We start from the raw sequence: 18,069 nt of genomic DNA on the forward strand, positions 1-18,069 counted from the left end.
TAACCCCAACCCTGTGCCTGTGCCACTCATGGACAGGCATTCCGTGTGGCCCTCTCCACTGCCAAGGGGGCTCCTGCTTTGATGAGGAAATGCTAGTGCTAGGCCAGCTCTGATCGAAGGTTTCTCTCAACTCACATGGATACTTTCCATAATTTTCTCATATGGTGGTCTATTTTTCCATGTGTATTCTGAGGTTTCAAGTAGATGCTAAGATCTTTGAGAATAGAAATTGCTTTTTACCACTTTGAGGCCTTAGACCCTAACAGAAAGCGAGTCATAGATGAGGCATCCACTGTGCCTTTTCCATGTTCTTTGGCTCTCCTCTGCCCATTATGTCTCCCAGCTGAGAGGCAATGTCCACGGTGGGCAAAACCACTGATGGAACCAGTTGGCCTGGGTTCAAATCCCTGCTCTACCACTTGGTATGTGACCTTAGATAAATGATTTAATCTCTCTGTGCCTTACTTTTCTCATCTGTAAAAGAAGGAAGACAATAGCATCTATCTTATGCAATACACTAAAAAATCCAACTGTGTAAGTGTTGGGTTTTATTACTGTGCTATACTACGTTAATCTCTTGTAGGATTAACCCAAGTTCTAAGTCTGTTTTTTAAAATTGTGGTAAAGTACACATTACACAAAATGTACCATTTAACCACTTTTTAAATATACAGTTCAGTAGTCTTGAGACCATTTATATGACATTGTTTACATTTACATTACATTGTTGTGTAGTCTCCAGAACTTTCATTTTGCTCAACTTAAACTCTGTACCCATTAAACAGCTCCCCAGTCCCTCTTCCCATTAACCTCTGGCAACCACCATTTTGCTTTCTCTTCTGTGAATTTGAACTCTAGTCTGATACCTCCTAGAGGTAGAATCACACAGTATTTGTATTTTTGTGACTAGCTTACCTCACTTAGAAAACTTCTCAGTCTTTTTATCTAGTCAGTTCCAAGGACTAAAACCATCTTTTGCTCCTATGGAGAGAAAAAAATCTAAAATCTTTAGTCTGGTAATCAGAGCCTTCACTCTGGCATTCATGATACCCGAACTCCTTATCGCCTGGTATTTTTCTGCGGGGCCTTTGCTCTAGCCAGTCTGCTGGGCTCTTCCTTCCATGCTTTGGTCCGAGTGCCCCCTTTGCATTCCTTTCCCTTTAGCCCCTCTTCAGCCTGTCTCTGCCCCATCTGTGTGTCTGGATTACATGCACCCCTTCCAGGAAGTCTCAGGGACCCTCTGGGTCAGGGTGGACTCGGCCTTTTTTGAATTACTACATTTTTTTAAATGTGAGAGTCCACACTACCACTGTGGTTTGCATTGTCTCTGGTATTGTTCATTAGGTGTTTCTCTGAAACTGTTTTCATTTTTTCCATAACTAGATTGTGACTTAGCACCATGGGCTCTATTATTTTCATAATAATATTTTCATAATCCATGGGCTTAGCGGAGTGCTTGGTGTGGGGTAGGCACCCAGATGTTTGCTGAAAGAATAAACAGTTGTGAATTTCTTCATCTTCTCTGTTTTTCCCCTGACCTGTATTAGAGAGTTCGAGTGAATCCGAATGTGAGTCTGATGAGGACAGCACCTGTTCGAGCAGCTCAGACTCTGAAGTTTTTGACGTCATTGCAGAAATCAAGCGCAAAAAGGCCCATCCTGACCGACTGCATGATGAGCTTTGGTACAATGACCCAGGGCAGGTGCGCATATTTTTATGTTGTGTTCTTGCTGTGAAGGTTGCAGACCCACACATCACATTTATGACTCCAGGTTCAGAAGATGCATGTTGGCTGGTATGAAAACTGAATTTTACTCTTGGGGTTCTGTGTCATACCTTGGAGCTTATTTCTTTTCAGCTTCAGAGTTCAGCCCAAAGCATAAGCACCAGAGCAACTGTCTCTTGAATCATGTTTGACGATGTTTGTAAATTCTGTGTTAGGGAGCAGGATAATGGTGCTGCCTCATTAAACTTGCAGTAAATGGAAGGAGACAAATGGTAGGCTGAGGGAGAGAGCACTTGTAGGTCTTTTTAAAAGCAATTCATCTGGAAGGTATCTTGCAGCAATATAGTAAACAATGTCTTAAGTCCTGTAAGACTTCATATTTCTTAGTTGGTAATAGTCACAGTTCCTTGTAAGTTCTGTTCCTTGTTAAGCACTTTTGAGCTAATGATGTCATAGCTGGACATAATCATTTTTATTTTTACTTACTGTTTTATTATGAAGTAAAACTTCATACCAAATAGTATCTTTATAAAAGATTTGTACTTTGTAAATATATAATACATATAAAAATAGTATTTTTAATGCACATGAAGTTATTAAGCATAATAAAACATATACCTATCAAAAGATAATGTGAAATTTATACTTTATAAATAAATGCATACCATTCTATATTAATTTGAATGCCCTTCTGGTTCTTGGTAGATGACAGCTATCTGAATGGTTTTTTTCTTTAGAATTAATATAGGTGGCATGCCTGACAGAAATTTATTCTTGTGATACTTTTTGCTCTCTTGGAATTGAGTAGAAATGTTTAAAAATTGTGAAGCATTTTGAGTGTTACTTTATGTTATTAACCATGCATATGATCTCTCTAAACAGTTTTAGTGAGTTATAATTCACACACTATGCAATTTACACACTTAAAGGTGTATAGTTCATTTTTTGTTAGTGTAGTCTTGAGATTTAACAGCCATCATAATTTAATTTTGGAACATTTTTGTTTTCCCTAAAAGAAATCCTGTGTCCATTAGTTGTCATACCCTTTTCCCCATATGTGGTCTTCTTAACACTCTGTTGTTCTGTCAAGAAGCCTATCCCTTGGTTTCTATACGTTTCTCCTCCCTCCCTCCCTCCCTTCCTTCCTTCTTTGAGAGAGAGAGAGAGAATGAGCTGGGAGGGGGCAGAGAGAGAGGGTGAAGCAAGCTCCCTGCTGAGCAGGAATCCAATGCAGGGCTGATCCCAGGACCCTGGGATCATGACTGAGCTGAAGGCAGATGCTTAACCGACTGAGCCACCCAGGCGCCCTTGTATGTTCTTATTTTTATTAGAGATTTACAAAGGCCTTCTGTGTAGTCTCACCCCTCTGTTTACTATGTTTGGTTTGTGTCGTCTGTACAGTTGAGCCGTGTAAAGCCTGAGCTGCCCTGGGGCCCGAGACCCTGGTAAAAGACGGGAATGTAGGATGTCTGTGTGCTTCTCTGGAAATCAGGGAGCACGAAGTGATTTCTGCACTGACCAGCATTTGGAGTGTGTTGTGATATTTGAGTGAAGCCCATCACAACTCGGTTTGCCAAATGTTACTTTGGATAATATCTTAATGTGATTTTTTTTAGGTAGCAGTGTTCCCTCTGCAGTGCCGCCTGAAGCTTTAGGTTTCCCAAAAGGATAAAGAAAGTTAGCATCTTTCAGTTTAATATTTGTGTTTGAAGTTTTATTGAGACATTTTCATTGGATGCAAGTTACAAAGCCCTAGAACTTTAAGGAAATTGGTGTGTTACGTGTTAGTTCCATATACCTACATCTATATATTTTTAATAAATACAAAGAAAGCGAGAAATGGAACTCCGTGTCTCCATTCTTCCAATTGATGCTCTGGTCTTTGTTTTGATTGAGTATTACCATTTGTATTGAGTAAACTCATGAAACTGGCTTTTAAGGCCCTTTATGATTTGGACCGCAGTTCGGCATCTTTCGTCTTCTTGCTCGTATAAATTCTGTTTAGATAGGTCTCATGTCCCTGGAGCATAACGTAGGCTTTCTTCCCTCCCTTTCTTTCCTCCTGTGTTGCCTCATGTAGAATAGCCGTCTTCTTTTTCTGTCCTGTTCGCCCTTCACATTTCGTTCCTTTAAAACCAGTGGTGGGGCATCTGGGTGGCTCAGTGGGTTAAGCCTCTGCCTTCGGCTCAGGTCATGATCCCAGGGTCCTGGGAGAGAGCCCCAAATTGGGCTCTCTGCTCAGCGGGGAGTCTGCTTCCCCCTTTCTCTCTGCCTGCCTCTCTGCCTACTTGTGATCTCTCTCTGTCAAATAAATAAATTAAAAAAACAAAAAACCAGTGGTATGGTATAGTTCACATGGACTCTTTCCCTTTTTCTTTAAATTACTAAGTATATCCTATGTATTTATTTCTCCTGTCTAGAGTAACTATTCCTTGAATACATAGACCCTGAGTTATTTGTCACCCTCCTTCCCCCCTAATGCTTAGCAGTCATCTTTCTATCCAATTACTCATTCTATCATGTGGGTGTAGTTTATGGCAGTAAAAGGAATTCAGGTGAAAAAGCAGACATTGGCTCACCTGATTAGCATTAAGTTTCTCTGCTTCTGGTAGGATTTTTTTTTCCCCCTCTGCTTTAGATACCTTTAGGTTTCCCTTTTGGAAACATTTAATCTGCAGGTCACCTTCAGAGCATTGTGTGTTCCTTCAGGATATAAAATATGCTTTTCTTTTGTGAAAGAGTCATTTTTCCTGGAATAAGAAGCGGGAGAAACACACTGGAAAGTCGTAGGAGAAGACGGGGGCAAACAGTGCACTGACATTGATATTTTCTGCTTGGCTGCACAAATAACTCGGGAATCCAGCGTCGTCATATGGTTTCTCTTTATCAGACAATATAGACAGTCTGCAGCATTATTGGTTTTGGAACATCCGTTTAATCTTCTAGCCGTGACAGCCTCTTCAGAGCTCCTGTACTTGTGACATTAAAACCCACACAGTTTCGGAGGCCTCATTGTGCATGGTGTGGATTTCCCCCCCAATAAAAAAGAATTACATTCTGTTTCTGACAGATGAATGATGGGCCACTCTGCAAATGCAGCGCCAAAGCCAGACGCACAGGAATCAGGCACAGCATTTATCCCGGAGAAGAGGTAACTCATTTGGCTTATTATATTTGTAAGTGCTGAGAAGCCAGAAGTAGACAGATGCTGTTGCTGTTCTTTTCCCACAAATGAAATAATACCATCGAAATAGTCTTTTTTTAATCTTCCCTAATAGTCTCCGTTACTGATAATTGGAGAAGAAAAGTACTTGGGTTTTGGGGGGTAGAGTGGGGAATGTTATCAAGGAACTTTAAAAAGTTTTGGAAGATTCATTGTTTAAAACAGGCAGGGTATATTTGAGGGGGTTTTGTTGTTATTTTAAATATCTTAAAACTGTACGCCTGGTAATTTTTTTCATGATTTTATTATAAATGGTTATGAATGGCCTTGGGAAAATGATCTTACTAAGCTGCGGTAAGGCACATTTTCTCTTCCCTTAGGGATATATAGGTCTATAAAAGTGTGCTGTTATCCTCGTTAGTCTGGGGTCCCCACTAAACTGAGTGGCACACGAACTGTTTGACCTGTATACCCCATCCCCTGGTTCATCAAGGACACTCCAAATATGTTTGAGTGAATGAGTTGAATACTTCATATCATAGAGATTCATGTAACTGCTCCCTTTCAATTATTTTCCTTCATTTTCCGTCATCTTTTATTTTTATGTTATTAATGGCAGATTATCACTTAATGATCCATCATACTATGTGTAATCATAGTACGTGTAAATCCTTAATTTCTCTGGAAGAATTGTTTGAGACCATAATAGTAATGAGAATAAAGACTATGAGGCAGTGATGGATACTTTTAACTGCTTCCTTGCTTTTACCTCATTTGTCTTTGGGTGTCGGCAAGTGTAGCAAGGGACTGCGGCAGGATCTGCGCTTCGTGAGTGTCCACACCTGTGCCTCAAGTGGGGCTCTCTGGAAGCAGGTGCTGCAGTAGAGTTTGCAGTATGAGATGTTTCTTAGGGATCAGGCAAGAAGAGAGTGGAGGCAGGAGAAGTCCCCCTGTGACGGGTCTCATAAAACCACAGTTACTGGAATTGTCTTGCATCAGGCTGGCCTAGCCTTCACACCTTCTTTGCCCTCTGTCCTCAGAGTGGGCTGCCCTGGGAAGGGCATGATTTTGGGGATGAGAGCTCTATAGCAGAAGCTGACTCTGAAGGAGCTGGTGGCTGTAGGCTGTCTGCTCTCTCCACAGATGGGCAGCGGGCCCTTTGAAGGAGGACCTGGGTGGATGGCTGTGCTGGCTGAGAACTGGTGGGAGGCAAGCCCATACTCAGAGTACATGTTTGTTCCTGTGAGACAAACTTCAAGGTGAATGGGGCCAATGTAGCCAACTACCTACTAAGTGGCAGGTTGGTCTTCTCAAGGACTGAGGAGCATTTTGGGGGTCCATCATCGGTCATGGTAGATGGCCTGTTGGATGTTCGGTATTGGCTGTTAGTTTAGCCAAGGTAAGTCAGGTCCCTGATGTTGGGCTCATGAGAATCCTCTCCCTGTGCTGCTGTCGCCCCTTCATTCATGTGCCCAGACTGTCAGCTCTGGGTGCCGACGACTGAGGCTGGCTGGCCCCATCTGGCCAAGTCATTTGTCAGTGAGGCCTAGTACCTCTTCCATGGTCTGTGCTCTCCAGTGTACACCCACACATGATACAGAGATTGTCGCATTCACTCCCACTTACGCACCCACACGTCTACCCCAAGACCTTTTTTGGTTTTAATTTAAAAAAAATTTTTTTAAGTAATCTCTACATCCACCGTGGGGCTCGAACTCACAACCCCAAGATCAAGAGGCACATGCTCCACCGACTGAGCCAGCCAGGTGCCCCTGCCCCAAGACATTCTTATCCCTGATCTTCCAATCTTTTTCCTTCTAGGCCTCTGACCAGCTGGCATGGCCACTTGCTTCTGCCATGAGTCCATCTATATTCTAACCTCAGGCTACTTCTCTTTCCACACAAAGTGGATGACCAGGTACATTGCCTGAAACTCTGCTCACTGGAAAGACTTTCCCTCATTACTGTCTTTCAGATTCCTCCCTGAATGAGGCTGCATCACAGTCCGTCTTCGGCTTGCTCCCCCACCCCTGACTGACTTATTTGCAGACCCAGCTTGGGCTTTTCCCTCTGCTTTCATCCTTCGATCCCCAGTCAGCCGCTGAGTGAGGGTGCTGGTGGGACAGGGACACCTGCTCCCGCGGCCTGTTTGTGCCTGCTGCTGCTGTGTGTGCCTGCTTCTGGATGTACAGGCTCCCATCTTAGGATGGATGGTTGCCGGTCCCTTCCAGACTTCTGCCCGGGTCAGACTGACAGAACCCAGCTCGTGCTGGGCTGTTCAGCCACATGCCTGTTTCCATCCCTAGGCCATGCCTTCCATGTCTCCCCTGGCTGGTAGCACACTGCTGGTTTCTCAGAGGCGTATCGTTCTTCATGGAAGACAGCATGGCTTTGCTCCAGAACACCAGATACCAGCGTTGTGATTCTCCCTGTGTGGCCAGACTCCCCTCAGCATCTTTTCCCACCAGCGATGTAGGATTTGCTGAATTACATGGGCCCCCGCAGCAGGGCTACTCATGCTAGAGCTTGGAACTGCTAGAGCCTTCCACGGGAACCCCACTCCCAGCTGGCAGCCTTCTGTGCTGCTCCAGGACTGGGTGGGCACAGTGTTCCGAGGTGGGGGGTAGCCTGCCTCCCAGAGAGGCCTGCCTGGTGCTGTGCTTTCTTCACTGTAGGAGGTGGAAGATGCAGTGATTTGTCTGTTACTGTGGCCTGATGTCTTGGCACTCAGATCCCTGGCTCTAAAAAATGGTTGTGGCTGTGGTAGGCCCCTGAATCGTTGTAGGGGGTCTCCCGTACCCTCTGGAGCATGCGTGCTTTGCCGAGGCTTTTAGTTTGATAAACATCGAGTCACAGATGCAGTGAAGGTTCATGTTTCACAGCACGTCCAGAAGGTCGAGAGCGCTGTGGACTGTTGGGGCAGTGAGTGGGAGAGGTAGGACAGCCTGGCAGCAAAGCTGTAAATGTTGTCCTTTCTCTGTGAATGAGCATAGAATGTGAACTGTGTCTTATCCTCATTCTATTGGGATGGAAAAGAATACATTCAGCAAATCACTTTGCATGTGAGGTCCTACGAGTCTGCTCTGAACTGTAGCATATGGCACAGCTGAGCTTGTGGTAGTCTCTAATTATCCTGCAGGGCCCTCCCCCCACCCCCCAGAAGCCAGATTGGTGAATTAAAGATACGGTAACACTGTCACCCCTGTGTCTTTTGGATCCTTAAGGATGGTGCTAATCTGTACCATCCCCCAAGAGTGATCCTGGTTTTGGTGCCTGTGTCAGGGATGGTGGAATTTCGATGGCTTCTGCTTGACCTTTTCCATTATGATGGCTCTTACTCCACAGAATAAGGACCGTGTGGGGTGGTGCCTCTGCCAATTTTGTCAATTCCAATGAAATGTTTCGGGGGCCAGGGGAAACGCCTCCTGGGCAGATCTGTGGATGCAGGGGACCTACTGGAAACAAGACCTTGACTGAGATTCCTTTTTTTTTTTTTTTTTACCTTGGCTTCATATCACCAACTCTATAATGTGTACCGAAGTGATGTACTCAGCGTCCTCTGAGTAACAGTGTTGATTCAGATGCTCTGTTCAGTATTCCTTGAACAATCTCGGTTCCCCTTTCCCCCGTGTACAGTTTTTTGGGTACATGGTCATAGGCCCTTTTGGGGGAGGACAGGGTTGTCATGACCATTTTTGCTTGCAGTGGTGTTGTAGGGCCCTTCCTATTATAGATCTAGAACTGGGAAAGGGATCATGACTTTATTGGAGCAACCTATCTCCAGCCCTTGGTTAACCATTCTTGATTTCGTCTGTTGGTACAAACTAAGTATTACTCTTTTCAGCTGTATTCTATGAACTGCTTCCATGATTTTTTGTGGGCCAGACCCCTTTAGTTGCCACGTGGATCTTGCTGGTTATGGTGATACTATGAGACCCGGCTTCTCACAATGAAGTCCCATCATCCTGACTCCCCTGTTTCAGAGTCCTTTCATCCCCACTGCTGTCAGCAAGCTCTGCTCTGTGACAGCCTCTCTTACAGTCAGCCCTGGCCTGCAGAGGAGGCCACCACTGATCTTCCTAGTGAGGCTGGTGTCCCTTCCCCAGCACGTTCCTTTTGGCCCCTAGTAGATGACCTTGACAAGTCCTCAGGGCCTTCCCATGGAATATGATAATCTGGTATATTTTTTAGTCACAGATAGTATATCCATTCTAATGCGCCCACTTCCTGACTCTTTGAATTACTTCCTTTTCTGTCACGGCAGTTTTGGTATTTTAACTACACTTACTGTGGATCATGCTTTTTCATGCTTTTAGGAGACATCCTAGTAGGGGGTCCTGGCATCTGGTGTCCCGAATCCTGAATGCTCACAAGTCCGTGAACTCTTCCCTAACCACTTCTATGTTCTGGCGCTTTTGGTCAAGCACTCTCAGCGGCGGTCTTGTGCAGCCTCCTGCTGCTGGCTCATGCGGGCTAGTTCTTGCAGTTCCTTTGAGATATAATCTCTCCTCGGAGCACCCCCCCTCCCCACCCCGCAGCTGGGTTATGCTGTGAAGTGACCCTAACTGTAGGTCTGTTGGCCAGGAGGGGAGACCGTTTGAGGGGAGGCAGTGTTGCCTCGCAGGGTCTTCCATTGCCTTTAGATACAGGTGAGTCATTGCTCTTAATAGACAGGGTTGGACCACCTCTGAGGGGATGGATGATTTCGAAGGGTCTGGGGAGTTACAACCTGTATGTCTTCATCTCAGGTTTCCAGGTCTTGTCCCTTGGCATAACAGATCTACCCTGTTGGCTGTTAATTGTCTCTAAAGTCCAACCATCTCTGTCCCTGGGTTTGGTCTTGGCAGTGCAGGGGACAGCTTCTCTGTGTGCCTCCAGCAGTCTGTCTGGCTTCCAGTTGCCTTTCCTCCCGCTCTCCTGTTACATTTCTGTGGAGCAGTGGTTCTCCAGTTACCAGCTTCACCTAGGAACTCCTTAGAAACCGGGTTCTCAGCCAGCCTCATCTGCTGAATCAGAAATCTTAGGGGTGGGAAGCAAGCAGTCTGAGGTAGAGCAAGCCCTCCAGTGATTTCAAGGCACACTAAAGTTTGAGGGACATGATAGGGCATCAGGGGTGCTTAGCAATAGCCACCTATCCTGTTATCCTGACAGCACACTTTCTCTCATAATCTTACATCCCTGGTTCACCGCACCTGCTTCCACTGGTACACTCTCCCCAGTCATCATCCTTGGGAGTTTTCTGTTGGTCTGCCATCTGGTGCTGGGGACTTCACCTCCCACCATGATGGGATCCTCATTGCCAGTGGATGGTAAGTAATTTCAGCTCCAAAGTCCTATCTTATCTCCTGCTTTCTTGGATCATTCCTGGAGCTACACACTGGATTCTCCAGAAACAGATGCTAAGATGAAGTTTGGGTGCCTGATGTTTCTTAGGGAACTTTACCTGTGAGAGAAGGAATGTGTAAGCAGGACTGGACAGAGGGATCAGTCGAACTATGAGGCCGCCCCAACAAAGCCCCTGTCAACCTGGTGGTGATCCAAGGAAGGAGAGCAAAAAAAGCATCAGTTTCTGTTTTCTTTATCCCATCTTGAACTCTGTGCTTGTTCTATTCTGCCGCCTCTCATGTGTCCTTCATTTTTGGTCCCTTCTGTTTTTACTGAGCATATTTAATGGTCCTTTCACCGCCCCCCCCATCAAAACCCATTACTTTTGAGATTCCCCCACCCCTTTTTTAAGCACATTGGGAGTTTAGCCGAAGGTCAAGTATTGTGTTATGTTACAAATAAAAGGAAGATAGTCTTAGAAATTGAGATCTAGAAAGATCTTCATGTTACCTGAACCCCTTGTATTGCATGCATGTGAGGAAATAAGTTGAGTCCTGTGATCTGCTGGTCCTTTTTTATTCATCTCGTTAATGGTGCTGTTCTTCCTACCAACCTGCGAAGGAACACACATAAAACCTCTTTTGTCAGATGTGAATCTAGAAATGCAGTCTGTTTTTAAATAAAAATAGTTTGCTACTTTACTTTTAAACTCATTTTTGTTTTCCCCTCGCAGGCCATTAAGCCCTGTCGTCCCATGACCAACAATGCTGGCAGACTTTTCCACTATCGAATTACAGTCTCCCCTCCTACAAACTTTTTGGTAAGTTCCTACCAAAATCAGATTTCATTTATTTTAAAATGTAAATAGGTTTGATGTGTTTAGATAGGTTAAAATGTGAATAAGCTCAGTCCAAATTCAGTTCTTAAATTTTCTTTAAAAAATTTGTTATTTTTATGTTGATAAAATTGGCTATTATCATAATCACTCTTATTTTGCTTCCTCTCACTATACTGCTTTCTATACCTTTTATCAGTTATGTTGTCAGTACCTCATAATAGCCATATTCATTATAGCTGTGACTTTTGGAGCTCTTCATTGGAACTGTGGAGGTGGAAGAATGTGGAGAACCTTTCTCATCTCTTAAAAATCAGGGAATAACTAATATATTATCTAGTGGCCCAATCAAGAAGGTCTGTTGTATTTATGACAGTAATAATAATACCTAATTATTTGTTGACTATGGTATCAGCCATTGCTCTGAATGTTTAACATGTGTTAACTTATTTCTCACAATAAACTGATGAATGAGAATTATTATCCCCACTATACAGGTGGGGCAGTAATCTATGTTTTATAGATGAGGTTCAGTCACATACTGAAGATTATTCAGGTAGTAAGTGGCCGAGTGGGGATTTACACCTAGACAGTGTGCATGACTGTCTGCCGGTCCCCTGTTCTTTATAGTTTTTCACAGTGGAAAGTTATTAATTCTATTACTTCTATCATTGAGAGATTTCAATTTAAAAATTAGATGATTAGTAATTACATATTTTAAAAACTTAATCAAGTTATAATTCATATACTGTAAAATTCACCCATTTAAAGTATATTTATTTCCTGATAGAATTCTTTTCACAGAATTGTGAAACCATCATCACAATCTAATTTTAGAACACTGTCATCATTCATCCTCAGAAGAAACCCTGTACGCATTAGCAGTCAGTTCTGTCATATCCCTCAGCCTTCAATAGCTAAGATACTTTCTGTCTCTATCATTAGCCTGTCCTAGATATTTCATATGAATGGGATCCTAGAAAATGTGGTCTTTTTACCTTGTTTCACTCAGCATAATATTATTAAGATCATCTATGTTGTAACATATAACTTTATTCCTTCTTTTCTTTTTTGAGATTTTATTTATTTCTCTGTCAGAGAGAGAGAGAGAGAGAGCACAAAGAAGGGGGAGCAGCAGGCAGAGGGAGAGGCAGCCTTTCCCACTGAGCAGGGAGCCCAAGCAAGATTTGATCCCAGGACTCTGGGATCATGACCTGAGCCAAAGGCAGACACTTAACCGGCTGAGGCACCCAGGTGCCCCAAACTTTATTCCTTTTAATGGACCAGTAATATTCCCTTGTGTGGATATACTATATTTGTCCATTTATTGAGTTGATGAACATTTAGGTAGTCTCCACTTTTAGACTGTCATGAATAATGCTGCTATGAACGTTTGTGTAGAAGCTTCTTTCTTTTTTTTTTTAGAAAGATTTTATTTATTTATTTGACAGAGAGAGATCACAAGTAGGCAGAGAGGCAGGCAGAGAGAGAGGGGGAAGCAGGCTCCCTGCTGAGTAGAGAGAGCCCAATGCGGGGCTCGATCCCAGGACCCTGCGATCATGACTTGAGCCAAAGGCAGAGGCTTTAACCCACTGAGCCACCCAGGCACCCTTGTGTAGAAATTTCTATGTGGATGTCTCTCGGGTACAAACCTAGGCCTGGAGTTCTGGATTATGTGGTAACTCTGTGTTTAATGTTTTGAGAAACTACCGAACTGTTTTCCAAAGTGGCTGTACCTTCTTTTGTCAGAAGTTCTTTTCATTGTATTTAATTTACACTAGCTTTATTTAGAATTACTGAAATAGAAAGTAATGGTAATATTGGCAAAACAACTAACATACATGAGCGTATTCTTTAGCACCTTCCTCCAGTTCTTTGTATGTATATATAGGGCTTAAAGATTTTATTTATTTATTTGACAGAGATCACAAGGAGGCAGAGAGGCAGGCAGAGAGAGAGGGGGGAAGCAGGCTCCTTGCTGAGCAGAGAGCCCGATGCAGGACTCAATCCCAGGACCCTGGGATCATGACCTGAGCTGAAGGCAGACGCTTAACCCACTGAGCCACCCAGGCGCCCTTGTATATATATATAAGGTTTAAAAGAATAACGTTCAGTACCTGTGTTAAAAAACTGTTTTTTAGGGTCCCTGGGTGGTTCAGTCATTTAAGCATCTGCCTTCAGCTCAGGTCATGATCCCAGGGTCCCAGCATTGAGCCCCACCTCAGGCTCCCTGCTTGGCGGGGAGTCTGCTTCTCCCTCTGCCCCTCCCCCTTCTCGTGCTCTCTCTCTAGCACTCTCTCTTACTCACTCTCTGAAATAAATAAATAAAATCTTTTTAAAAAAGTGTTTTATGTTACTAGTCTTGATAATTAGTTCCATATTTAACATCTAGGATTAAAAATGGTAGTCTGTAAGAATAGCATAAGGAAGAGAATCTCGTATGCTTGGATTAACATTTGTATGTTTTAACTACAGATTCAATTTTCAGATAATTAAAATTTTTCACATCATGTGGGAATTGATTTGTTGCTGTTATGTGATGGGGTGGCTTCCCCTTGGAGGTCCTGGGAATGGAGCTGTGAGGGGTTGAGCCTCTGGTCCCAGAGGCCTTCTAGGCTATTGCTAGTCTTGACTGTCGTGATGCTGAGTCTTCCTCCACTTTGAGCTTTGAGTTGACTGTGCTATTGTCTTGTTCTTATTGGAACTTTCCTTAGTTCGGGAATACAGTTCAGTTAGAATAGATCTAGTAGTATTGTGGGATTAAATAAAACAGGTTCCTAGAAAATGAAGCCATATAGCCTTTTTTCCCCTTTATGATACCCATAATAAACATTCCTGATGGTCTCAATATGTAAATATTACTGAAGCCAGAGAATTCTGCCTAAAATTAAACTTTAGTATAAAGTTCTCCCTGGTTGTTTAGAAAAATGTTCACGTTGCCTGTGGAGTCCATACATTTCTCCTTTGGTACCTTTGTGTACCGATGGACTTCTGTACATGCAAATCATGTTCTTAAGCTCACACTTCGTGTTTCTGTTTGCTTTTAGACTGACAGGCCAACTGTTATAGAATACGATGATCATGAGTATATCTTTGAAGGATTCTCTATGTTTGCACATGCCCCCCTGACCAATGTAAGTATGTACTAATTGGCTGGCTTTCTCCTTTCCTGTATTCTCTTCCTTCCCTTCATTCTTGTTTCTGAAAGTCAAAAATAAATTTCTTTTCTTCTGACTTGTAAGTAACATTTACTTTGCGTCCCTCTGCATGAGCTGCAGGAAGTCTGCGGCAGCGTGTGTCGGGGGTGGGGGTGTGACATCTGTGCTAATGAGTCACAGGTTTGGTCCACATTAAATGGTGTAAGTAAACATGTGTTAGAATAACATTTTGAGAGTGTGAAAGATTGAAAAAGAAGGATAAACTGTGGAGTAATGTGTCAAAGCTATTTTGGGTTTGGGTGTCCTTCAAAAGAAAGTTGGAAAGTTTTAAGGAGCAGCTATCATCTAGTGTTTGAGCAATAGGAAAAGAAAGAGAGTTATGCTCTGGTCATCTGGAACCTGCATTAATTTCCTACATTCTTCTGTTTTCGAATCCCAGGACTATATCTTCTTTAAGAGATTTTTGTCTGACGTACAGATCTGTGATATTTTTATACCGGTATTAAAGTTGCTTTATTGGTAATTGGTTCAAATGGAAGTTCTGTATCTGTGAGTCAAAATCTTGCTGTCTCAAAGCTAACGGTTTTGGGAATTGTCTTATTCTATTCTAGTTGGACATAGAGTAGAATTTGCTGGCAGCTCAGACTATAGCAGTGTGCTTTACCCAGTCCAGATGCTGTTAGAGAACTTAAGAAATGATAGCTGTGGTGCATCTGCATCAAAGTAACAGTGTTCTTTAATCCTTTCTGAGTTGGTTATAGGAAATTACATCCACAGTTTAAAAAGTTATTTAGGTGTTGTTTACTCAAAACATGAAGTTCTGTTCCATTGGAGAGTAAGGAATAAAATTTTTGCCTGACTTTATTCCTTTGTGTCATTCTTTTTTTCTTTGTAAGTAGACATGATTCTATAGTAGTGGTAATAATTTAAAACAAATTGTTTTCTTAATGGAATTTTCCTTATTCCACAATATATTTCATCCTAGAGAATTTTCTGTGGAAGGTGATGACATTCTAAATAAAAAAATAAAATTGTTTGATAATACACATTACCTCTACCTCCAGTGTGGACTCAAATATAGAAAAGTGCTTCACATTGGACCATGTTTTTTGAGATATAATTGACATACCATCATATTAATTCCAGGTGTACCATGTAATAATGATTCAACATTTGTACATGATGGAAAATGATCACAGTTAAGTCTAGTAACATCCCATACCACACATAGCTATAGAGTTTTGTATTGGACAATTCTTTAACAGTCTTTATGAAAAGGCACTAAGAATTTTTGAAATTTGATGGTTTTTTTTGCCTTTTTTTTTTTTAATGTCTTAGGCACTCAAAACCTTTGTTACACCAAAGCTCATAATCTCAGAGTGGGAAAGACCATTGAAGGTCCTCTAGTCTAGCTCCTCCCACATAATGCATTTTTCTCTTTTTTCCCTCAGTGGCCTTGCAAATATAAATAATTTAGTTACCATGAAAATATTTAAAATTATCTCTTATTTCCTTAGAAGTAATAATAGATCTCATTTAACTTTTAGGATCACCTTAATCAAAGGAGGAAAGCAATGTGGCTTCAGAGAGAACAGAGTTTAAACATTAGTGAATTCCACTTACTAGCTCTATGATTTGACATTTCAATCTTTATAATCCTTGATTTTCTCATCTGTAAGATAGAGGTATTGTAGCAATCTTACCAGTTTCTGTAAAAAATAAATGATACCAGAAAAGTGTTTGTCATCGTTTTTGGCATACATGTTGGCACTTTTTTTTTTTTTAAGATTATATATTTATTTATTTGACAGACAGAGAGAGAGAGTGATCACAAGTAGGCAGAGAGGCAGGCCTAGAGAGAGGGGGAAGCAGGCTTCCTGCTGAGCAGAGAGCCTGATGCAGAGCTCAATCCCAGGACCCTGAGACCTGAGCTGAAGGCAGAGGCTTAACCCACTGAGCCACCCAGGCGCCTCCATGTTGTCACTTCTTATTTTGGATAAGATGTCAGACAGACTTCTTTTTTTTTTTTAAAACCAGTTCTTAATATTTACGTGACCTTAGAGAGGTGATTCTTTGAGCGTTATTTAAATCCTGTCAGCACAAGTTTTGGCACTGAGAGACTGCTAATGCTCAGTTAATTGCAGTTGTTACTGTTACAAAATGAAAGATAGGACTGAAAATTCCTGGCTTCAGCTTATATTTTATATAAATACTCAAGTTCTCTAAATTTGAGAACTTCACTCTGTAATGAGAAGATAAGCCTCATCATTTATGTTAGAGATCTTGAAAAAATAAATCGAGTTTTAAGCTCAGTGTTGTACAGTTCATAGGGATCAGATCCATCAAAGGCCTCTTGAATTTGAAGTAGTCTCCCAGAAAAAGAATTATTAAATCGCTTTACTGATCTGATTCATTTTCTTGCTAGAGAGAGCGTATCAGCAAGAAGGGCATGCAAATGATGGTAATGTTAGAATCTCAACCAATCTACTTCTGTCAAGTTTTCTTAAGATCATCTTGAATTGAAGTGGATTGAAAGCCTTGTTGGCTAAGTATAGAGCATCTGGGAGCATTTTATCCTTTTACATAGCACAATTATTACTTAGAATACCTGATGTTATTAAGGACTTTGACAACATAACTAAAGTTATAAAGATACATGTATTAGATGAATAATATCTTATCCCATCCTTAAAAGCGTAAAAAAAAAACCCCAAAACAACCCTGCTTTTAGATGGCTTTCCATTTCCAGTGGCCTCACTGCCCTGGATTTAGGCGTTCAGCACCTGCAAGTAGTAGAGTTCGATATAGGAGTTTCTGGAGGGTTCTTTGTTTCTTTATGGGAGGATGAGATAAGAGTTAATGTCAGTCAGTATTCAAACAAGTTTTAGGAAATGCTAGGCATTTATATTTTTTGAGTGACCATTGACCTTTCAAAAATTGAGCTTGCCATATGTAGAAAAATGACAAGTTCTCTTTGAGTCTTAGAGAGATAAAAGTGAATAGAAAAGAAGATCTTGGCTTTTCCAGATTTGTGTATCTCAGAAGGGCACTGGTGGTATGGATGAGAGCCCAAAAGAAAATAAAGTATGTACAAGAGAAGAGCTCAAAGAAGGAATCCCAAAAAGGGAATCTAGTTGAAACGATATGGGGAAATGACTGTCCTTACATAATTCATCTAGCTGAGTTGCTTTTGTGCATGGTGGATGGAATAACTTTTGCTCTTTCTTCGTCCTCCTCTTGACTTCCCAAGGACTCTGTCCTTTTCTGGATACTCTCTTCTGAGTAATACAGTCTCACCCACAGTTTTTCTTCACATCTTCTGATTCCCACCAAATTGGTATTTATAGCTATGACATGGCTCTGTGCTCCACACTCACATTTCAGATTGCTTTTTGGACATTACCACCTTGATAGCCCCTCAAGTACCTCACCCTCAACCTATGCAAACTGAACTTGTCCTCTTCCTCGAATGTTGTTTGAGGTACCTGGAGGACACCCTATGAATATCTTTGTATTAATGCCATCGTGGTTTTTTTTTTTTTAATCTTATGCAAAGCTATATTTTATCTTTTAATTTGTACAAGCTTTCCTTAATGTTATTAAATAAATGCCATTGTGGTTTATCTTGTCATTAGGCCAGAAATCTTGAATTTTTCTCTCTCCTTTCTTGTCTTTCACTTTCACATCAGAATGGTCATTGTGTATTTCAGTAACCTCTCCCATGTTTAAAATTTGCTCCCTTGCTTCCAGTCTTCTATTCATTTGGCTCCTGGGCTATTTGATCTGACTCCAGTCTGGTCTTCTGGTCTCTTGCCTTGCTCTACTATAAACCATTCCCACACTGTTGACATAAGAGCCCATC

The 18,069-nt window shown here is 41.9% G+C and overlaps 1 protein-coding gene across 7 annotated transcripts in view; it reads left to right on the forward strand.

Annotated features, from left to right (window-relative positions):
* DROSHA (drosha ribonuclease III) overlaps positions 1-18,069 on the forward strand; it is a 119,362-nt gene that overhangs the window by 19,037 nt on the left and 82,256 nt on the right. For all 7 annotated transcript variants that reach the window (XM_044233359.1, XM_044233387.1, XM_044233396.1 and 4 more), the window contains 4 exons: positions 1,548-1,702; positions 4,797-4,877; positions 10,948-11,034; positions 14,097-14,183. In XM_044233359.1, the coding sequence (XP_044089294.1) occupies positions 1,548-1,702; positions 4,797-4,877; positions 10,948-11,034; positions 14,097-14,183 (410 nt within the window). The remainder of the gene's footprint in view (positions 1-1,547; positions 1,703-4,796; positions 4,878-10,947; positions 11,035-14,096; positions 14,184-18,069) is intronic.

The sequence above is a fragment of the Neovison vison genome, chromosome 1, assembly GCF_020171115.1.
Source record: "Neovison vison isolate M4711 chromosome 1, ASM_NN_V1, whole genome shotgun sequence".
In the NCBI taxonomy this organism is placed as follows: Eukaryota; Metazoa; Chordata; class Mammalia; order Carnivora; family Mustelidae; genus Neogale; species Neogale vison.